The 8,998-nt window shown below is 41.7% G+C and overlaps 1 protein-coding gene across 1 annotated transcript in view; it reads right to left on the bottom strand.

Annotated features, from left to right (window-relative positions):
- Nucleotides 1-593: 593 nt before the first annotated feature.
- SWAP70 (switching B cell complex subunit SWAP70) overlaps nt 594-8,998 on the bottom strand; it is a 35,910-nt gene continuing 27,505 nt past the window's right edge. Inside the window, exons 8-12 of the mRNA XM_021529474.3 lie at nt 6,640-6,747; nt 5,305-5,471; nt 4,373-4,571; nt 2,939-3,035; nt 594-2,616 (exon numbers count right to left, since the gene is read on the bottom strand). Coding sequence (XP_021385149.1) covers nt 2,507-2,616; nt 2,939-3,035; nt 4,373-4,571; nt 5,305-5,471; nt 6,640-6,747 — 681 coding nt within the window. The 3' untranslated portion in view covers nt 594-2,506. The remainder of the gene's footprint in view (nt 2,617-2,938; nt 3,036-4,372; nt 4,572-5,304; nt 5,472-6,639; nt 6,748-8,998) is intronic.

Genomic DNA, 8,998 nt, shown 5'->3' with positions numbered 1-8,998 from the left:
GCCAGCAGAGCAGTACCCCCGGCCCAGCGGGATGCAGACTGCCATGCTCCCCAATCCATCAGCTGGGTGACCCAGGGCTCTGTGCTCCCTGGGGCTGCTGCTCAGTGTCGCTCTAAGGGGCACATTCTCAAGGGGCATTTTTGCTCAGCATGCAAATGGTTTAATTTTTAAACCAACCACTCCCCCCAGCTTTACTGAGCAAGGCTTCACACAAAGCTTTTTTGTCAGAGCAAGCAGGGACCACGAAACTAAAAGGAACGTTATCTCACTTCCTCTTCTGCCAGCCAGCCGGACAGACAGACAGGGCTGACACACTGTGAGAGGCTGCTGTGTGTCTGTCCTCAGCTCTCTGCTGAGCCTGCTCTGCCCTTGCCCCAGGCTGCAGCAAGGAGTACTGAATATGAATATTTAAGAGCAGAAGTGCTGCTAAAACAAAGTCTATTTCTGTTATCATGTGATCACCACATTTATTATGCCTTTAACATGCCATTGATCTGACCACTAAACTTCCATGCAACACTCGCTGGATTTTGAATTCCAATAGGTCAAAAGAAACCCAGGCAGTAAGACATCCATTAATTCCAAAATGTAAATGACTTTACATTACTTTATTAAACAGCTATTTCTAAAGAACAGTAAAAAATATGAAAACATGCATCATTTGGTGTTCTTAAAAAAACATTGTCCAAAATAAAGACTGTTAGAAAAATTAAACAAGTTTAGCCCGAATACCCCTTCTGCTCTCCACATAAGATGTTTGGTAGCTACAAATACTGTTTCAGCTCCTTTAGCAAAGTTTAACCTTGTGTACATTAGTAATTCTATTACAGGTGGTTGGGTTTTTTATTCACATTGCTCCTGTAAACGTGATCAATTTAAAAAATGCACTATTATCAATTTTAAGAACTACTGTTTTCCTGTACAGTGAGTATAAATAGGAAGATCCTGGATTTTCCTGCCATTTTAATCAGCACTCAGTTTACTGAAACATTAAAGATTTCAATTAGTATAAAGATAAAACTACAACATAAATGTCTGATAAGATTCAGTATTTGAGTGAGTCTTAGTTAATAGGCAAATAAAATGCTATTTATGACTTCCAAATCTGAACACCACTTCTGTACAGCTTCTGCTCTTCCAAGACCCAAGTATCACAGTGCTGCACACCAAGGCACTGCTTATCCTCCTGAAAAAATTCACTTCTTATTTACTAGAAATAATTTAACTTGCAGCTGAACGGACAAGCAGGTGAGGGATGGATGGCCAGGGTGCAGTCAAAGCTGTTCACAAGCCTCTCCAGTGGGCACCTGCTCCTCGAGGGGGCATCTCAAAATGTCTGTACAAGTTGGCAGGAATCCTGTTTTACTGAGCAATGCTGGTGTGGGAGATCTGCAAGCAAAGTCACAGCCTAGTTCCTATTCCCTACAGGAACAGAAATAACTGACTTTGTCCCAGGAGAGAATGGTAAGGCACAACAGCAGGCTCTTTGGGAAGCCTTGGTACTAGAAAGACTGAAGTTATTTTATTGACAGGAATTACTTTTTTTTCCTAAAGCACTATCACTACACATTTATAATTTCTATTTTAAAAAACTCTTACATTTTTAAAATCTGGTCTCCAATTGAAAGTAAGACAGAAGTGCCACATCTAAAAATGATGGGATGTTATTATCGGATTTCTTGCACAAAAACAGCCTTGACACAGAGGCTGCCCTGTGTGTGCTACCACCTTCCATTGATCTGCTTCAGAAATCTGTGAGCCAAAACATCATCTTTTAAACTATGAAGAGAACTCTTAAGGCTTAATTTAGCACTTCTCTAGTATAAGACAGTACAAAAACAGTCTTGCACAACTGCTTTTTCCAAATGTCTTACAGCAGTGTTTTCTATATGCCTATCTCCAGTTCTTTTGCTTGGATTCCTGCAAAGAGAGGGAAACAGGACACCAAATCCAAGCAGGCAGCAGGCACCCACTGATGCCAGCCCCCCTTGCCAAGGGAATGTGTTTGAGCACTAAGCACTGTACAGAGAGCAACAGAGGGACAGAGCAAAAGTCAAAGGAGGAAGGAAAAGTAATGCTCCATCTCAGAGCTGGACACAACCTCCAGGACTGATTAATCCTGGGTTGAAATTATACCAAACTGAACCAGCAGAACAACTGCTTCCCTCACCTTCTGGAATGAAAGTGATGCTGCCTGGTTGGTTAGCTGCTGTCAGGTTGTTACAGGCTAGTACAGGAACAACTCTGGCTGTCACAAGCTACGTTTCAATACAAACTTTCAGTTGCAAAGTCTTGGAAAAGTGAGGGAAAACAGCACGTCCTGTCAGACTCCACCCACTGGAATGGCTGAGCTCTGAGCAGACCCTCCAGCGTGGTAAAACAGCATTTCTGAGCAGAAAGGCCCAACCTGCTGAGCAAACTAAACTTTGTAAGCAAGAGGCTGCTCTGTGCAAAGCAGAACGAGGGAGGTGGGCTCCTGTTCCAGGCCACGTGTCAGCTGCCACTGTCACTCTGAAGTGGCTTTCTTCCCTTTCCAGCTCCTTTGTCTTTCCTCCAATTCAGCTTCAGTGAAGGCAGCTGGGCCCCAGTTTGTGATTAAGTGAGGATTCTTGCAGCCTAGAAGGCAGAGAGCAAGACCTGAGACAGGCAGTTCTGACAGGGAGATCACACTCCCACAATGCAGCATTCAGGCTGATCCTTGCTTTGTTTTAGACATAAAAGAAACAAACAATAATGATAATAAAATCATTATAGTAGGGCCAATAGAGGTAAAAACTTGGAAGTTCCCATCAGCAGTTGTCACAAAGGGTGATATTTATAGGCTACTGTGAAACCACTAAACTACAGGAAAAGGCAGACTTCAGTAAACCACCAAGTGATATAAGTGCATGAGACAGAATAAATACATATTTTTGTAACTCTTCCATTGATAACTCACCTGGCTCTATTAGTCGAATCAATCCCTCATGATGAGCTACTTTATCTTTCCAACTCTTGGTGTTGTTAGCTGCTGTTTCCAACTTCTTCTTAACCTCCTGAAATAAGACAGAGCCCACTTGAAAACAACAGCTTTACTCTGTTTTTATATAAAGGTACAACACCTTTTAAACCAAAAGCCAGAACCATGCTATTTCCCCCAGCCCTCTGTTTAATGTGGAACCATCCTAAGTAATTTAGCCACCACCATCCCTCCAAAAAAAAAAAAAAAAAAAAAAAAAAAAAAAAAAAAAAAAAAAAAGTTGTCAAACCAGAATCCCAAAATAATAAGGTTTTATGATAATCTGTAGCTGTGTAATGAAGCTAGTCTTCATTCTTCAGCCTAGTCTTTTGGGCAATTCTAAATGGAAGGCTAGAATGTGTAATTATTTCTAAAATAATTTTTGTGGGTTTTTTTTTTGTGTGGTTTTAGATGTCTATTGTATTCAGCAATTCCTCTGGAGTAGTAAATGACGCTTCCCATACAAAAAGCCTGAGATGTCACCTGAAAAAAGAGTCAAGTATTAGCCAGAAGCAATCTTGCGTGCTGTGAGATGTAACACCACCCTGGGAAGTTGTAAAGTGGCCACACTACCCCAGCTGGGCCCTTGCTTGCAGCATTTGTGCTCTGTGCCAAGCTTGTCCTTCAGAGCTCACCCCATAAACACCCTCCCCTGTCAAACACAAACCCAGCCAGGCTTTCTTTCCTGACCTAAATAAATGCAGGATCAACACCTCTCCAGCCCTGGACAGTGTGCAGCACTTCAGCCTCTGTACTTGCTGGATTCTGGCTCTTATTTCTTCCATGAACAGTTACTGACCTTCCCCAAAAACACTCAGCAGAGCAGAGAGCAGGTCTGGCTTTTGGGACACGAGGCAGTGCTGCACACTGAAGATCTGAGCTAATTCCTACCTATCCTCAACCTCCATGCAGTGCTTAAACACATTTTTGAGGAGTAGGTGTCTACAGTAACACATTGACTTTTCATCTGTAGAAGACAATACTATGCCATGAGATCATCAAAATACTGCAGGAATTACCACCTCAGAAGCAAAATGCACCCAGTTATGGCAGCAGTGGGACTGCTGTAGAAGAAAAATGTACAGAGTATTTCAGGATGTGACTGAGCTGGTCTGCATGCAAATTGCAACAAAAATAAATAAAAGAGGTTCAGAGGTGTGTCTGAAACAGATCCTCTTCTCAAAAGTATCTTCTAGTCTAGAAACAGAGTAAAAACTAGAAAAAAAAAAAAAAAACAAGAAAAAAACAACCAACCCAACTATCCTACCTATTATGACTTTTGTGCCATACTAACCCTTAAAGAAGCATAATACTGAAGAACTTCAAATTCAATCTATGGGTAAGGATGAGAGGTTGATGACCAGAGCAGCTCACCTCATACTGCTCAAGAGCCTCCTTCCTTTCCAATTCAAGTTGTTTCAGTTGCTCCATGGCCACTTGAAGAGCCTGTTCCTTCATCATTCTCTGGTTTTCCAGCTCTTGCTTCTCTGCTTCTGTCATCTGAATGGTCTGTTGCTGCTGCAAATGCCATTTTTCCAGTTCAGCCCTCTTTGCTGTCTCCTCTTCCAGCAATCTGCAATGGGGATTGTGATGGTAAATGCACTTTAATGTAAGTTGTATCTATGCAGGGAAGCCAAATTAATTAATTTTTTTTTTTAATGGAAAGAGAATATTGTTTTTAAAAAAGCTTGGGAAGCAGGGAAAAAGTTATTGTTTGTTGGCTTGCCTTCAGTGTCATGTCAGCAGTGCAAGCAGTCTGACTGTTACAAAGGGCTATTCAGAAAATGTAGTCAATAATACAAATACACAACACAAAGCCCCAGAAGAAACAGGCATGCATAAGTTATCTTCATTGTCTCAGAAGGACTAAGTAATATGAAGAAAAAACCCACACTCCACAAAGCCCCTGTAAGAGGAAATTTAACCCTTTATCATTCCAGTTTAAACCTGTGATAAAATACAGCAGAAAGTAATTTTTACAGATACTGCTTTATAAAATAAACAGCTGAAAAGCCTGTACAGAGTGATCTCAGTTTTTCACATGCTGACATGCACAACACTTGATGGAAAAATAAATGCACCTGCTTTTCCAAAACTCCTGAGCTTGCCCTCTGCTAAAGGCTAATCAGACATATTTTAAAAATCATCAACAGCAGATTCAGCCTTCATAACTTAAGGAAAAATAAAATCTGTCCTGTGTTTGAAGGCCCATTCCAAGAGGCAAGCAGTCATTAGTAGCAGGGCACAGGTACTCACACTGTTGGCAGGGGGAACTGAAACACTTTTCCACCTGGCCAAAGCCATACCTGGCCTGAAGTTTCCTCACAGTCTCTTCATCTTGACGTGCCTGTTTCTCATCCTCCAATGCCTCCTGTAGCTGTTTATACATTTCTTCCAGTTCACGTACTCTTTGTAAATACTGTTCCAGTTCAGATGATTTCTGAGCAACCTGCTCTTCCATTTTTTGTCTTACCTAGCAGGATAAATTTGGGACACATGAGCTACCATTCAACTCAGGTTTCCAATTTTTAAAGGAATTGCCAGGTTTCCCTCAGGCTGTGTTTTCAAAGACAAACTTTTTCCTGCTGACTGTAGAGCAGAACTGATAAAATTGAGGCTAGATCTGCAGATGTGGAACTAAGAGCATTTAAAAAAAATAAATAATTACACAGGCTACTTATAATGACCTACTTCCTGCAGCACAGGATTTCTACTGGGGTTCAAACCTAACTTCAGTCAGCTTGATCTTGTTGCTTAGTTTGCAGATACACAGCTGAAGGAAGAGAAGGGTTGTAGAGAGGCCAGACATGAAGGTCAGGCTGCTTTAATGGCACTGTTTTCACTCCCCCCTTGGCAGCAGTGTATCTCACACACTTCTGTCTCTGGATGAAGGCACAGACTGGATAAAGGGGGCTGGCATGTCCTGCCCCATTGGTCTTCAGGCTGCTCCCCTCAGCTGACCCAAATCCCAGTGACCCGGAAAGGGACTGTATTCAGGAATTCATGCTCAGCCCATAAAGCAGCACTGTGTGCATTAATGTCCTGAGATGTCCCATCACACCACTTTTTCTACTTCTTTTCCCCAACTAACAGAACAACCTGACAAAGCCCCTGAAGACTGAAAATCAGTTCTTTGGGGAATCCTCAGTGTAGCTGAATAGTAACCGTATTGTAAAGCAGCAATATTTCTTTATTTTTTTATATTTGTGTGTGTGTATAACTGTAAAAGAACACACAGCATAAAAAACCAATAGTTCTAGGAACACATAAAATGCATTTTGATTATGCCTGATTCATTTTGCTTATTCATACAGCAAGTACTGGCCTCAGGTTCTCTATCTCTGAAAACTGCAAGGAGAACTTCAGTCTGCATTTATCCTTCAAACAGTCTATTTTTCCCCAATTTTCCAATCATATTTAAACCTTGAATGTTGTACAAATTGTAGCCAAGCTGATCCAGTATTTGAATTCACCAGTAAAAATATTTTAATCCCACATCTCAAATAAATGCAACAGATTCCATTCTCCAGCCTCCTGCAAAATCTGTAGAATCCTTTCAGTGGCTGTCTGTGAGGGAAACCCTTGCTGAACACGTGGCTCCCTATGTGTAATAGCAGCAAACCCCCTCGTGCACTACTCACCATTTTTTCTCTCTCCAGCTCCAAACTGAAGCGATCTTGTAATTCAACTTGAGTCTGAAGCCTTTTCTTCTCCTCCTCAGCAGCACGAGCAGCTGCTGCTTCCAGTTGCTGGAAGAGAAGGGTGGGGGATAGGGGAAAGAAAAGAAGAAAAAAAACAATTAATCGCATCAGTTTGGATTTTTTTAATGTCTGAGATTATTCACAGCCTTTAAACATAATTTACTATCTTGATTGTTTGCAAGACAATTTTAAATTTATCAATGAAAAGGTGAAGGTCACCTGACTATCTCCAAGTTTGCTGAGTCCTGCTTTGCTCAAGTGATAGAAATCACTGTATTTCCTCCTCTACCTCAACAGGATAGAAAACTATCACAAAAAACCACATCTCAGGCAGGACTGCCTAGGACTTCCAATAGGGACAACATGCCAGCAAGCACAGACTTCATATAGAAACAGAAATGAGAAGCACTGAATTGCCATGGGAAAGCAGAAGTGTCAGGAACTTTGACTAGAATAAGTGATTGTCCTATTGTGAATCATCTCTCTAACATCCCCTAAACTGCCAAGTAAGGTAAATAAAATCCTGGTCCATAATCATCCCTTGAAATTAGGAAGAACATTAGCTAGGGCCTGGGAAACAGCTGTCGGTACTTTCCACCTCTTGCATCTTATTTTAATTTTGTTGCATTTTGATTTCACAAATAAAGACAGTGGTCACAGTTTTTCCTTTTGTCAAGATTTCAATCCCCAAAAGGTTAGAAATCTTCAAGCATAGCCTAAACTTTACCAGTAGTGAAAACAAAACCATTTTTTCATAAAATTTTCTTAAGAAACTTACCTGATTTTTTTTTTTTTTTAAATATGCTGGGCTGTGGAAATTGCTTCCACAGACCTTTGGTAAGAGCAGGGCACAACATAAAGATAACACGGACATGAAGCAAGCCCAGAGAAGGTAACACTGGGACAGGCTGTCCAGAGAAGCTTCATCCTTGTGGATGCTTCATCCCTGAAAGTGTTGAAGGCCAGGTTGGATGGGCCTTTAAGCAACCTGTAGTGGGAAGTGTCTCTGCCCACAGCAGGGGGACTGGGACTGGATGATCTTTAAGGTCCCTTCCAAACCAAACCTTTCTGTGATTCTGTCATGCTCCTGAAGGCACCACATTTAAACCATGCTCCCTCACCAACCTAGATGAACTGAAGAGATGCCCCAATGATTAAAATTGCCAAGCTAAAACTTTCACTCTTTTACATGCTTGTGAAAGCATGTAAACCATGTTACCATTCTGGTCTCAAATAGAGGGGAAGAAGTGAAGGAGAAGGCTTGAGTTTCTGGGTTTATGTTGCAGAACACAGCACAGAACTGCTCTCCTTTGCAAGGCTTAAATGCCAGTGTTTTAGAAGCAGCATTCTTCCTCTGCCAGGACATTCAAAAGCATGTAATTGTAGTCAAATCCAAGATGCCTATTTAAGTGAAATCTCCTCTAGATTTTCTTCCCTGCTCTGAAATTAAACAAACATTGCCAATACTGAGCTGAGAGGGCAAACATGCAGAGTCACAGGCAAGGGTGGGTGCCAGGCCATGGCCAGAGAGCTCAACAAGAAAATGATCTTTGTCCACTCAGTATCAGCAACTTCCTGCTTCATCCACCAAAGCTGCTCCTAGCAGGTAAGGTTACTGGGAACTGTGCACTCCAGGGAAAAGCCACAAGTGTTGGAGGGGGGAGAGAACAGGAACACACCATTCCAGCAGGCACAGACAGCACGGAGTCTCCAAAGCCCATGCAAGATCCCAAAATGAACCAGAAAGGGTGCACATGTCCTGTGCATGCTCTCACACAAGGAAAAACTTACCTTCCTGTCTGTTCAATGTGCACATGTCAAAATTCCATTTAAAAATATGAAAAAAATCTGTTTTAGACAAAAGCATTTATTCTTTTGGAATACTCTACTGCAGGAGCTACCAGAATACAAACCAGTCCGCTTTGGCAGATGCTGCACAAATGGTGGCTCACTGCCATCAGCAGCAAATCAACCTCTGAGCTTCCCACAACAATCCAGTTTCCTGAAGCATTTACAAAGCCTTTTCCTTGAAGGACAGTTTTCTAACTAATCAAATCCTTTCAGCTCCTCCAACAATGTAGCTCCCCCTAATTCCACCTAGGCAAAGTGCAGTAGTTCATGTCAGAGCCTAAGATACCTTCCTTGAGAAATCATTTTAATCCAATCCACTTCAAAACATGCTTCTGGCCACAACTCTCTTTAGTTTACCCATTGTTCTTTCTATGAAACTGCCTGGAGCCTGCCAACATCCTACTGCTCCTTTAGGGTTGCTCTCATGTTGTTTCCCCCCCTAAATATT

This window comes from Lonchura striata, chromosome 6 (assembly GCF_046129695.1).
Source record: "Lonchura striata isolate bLonStr1 chromosome 6, bLonStr1.mat, whole genome shotgun sequence".
Taxonomy (NCBI): Eukaryota; Metazoa; Chordata; class Aves; order Passeriformes; family Estrildidae; genus Lonchura; species Lonchura striata.
The sequence above is the reverse complement of the archived record's forward strand: the minus strand, read 5'-3'. Positions and strand labels throughout refer to the sequence as shown.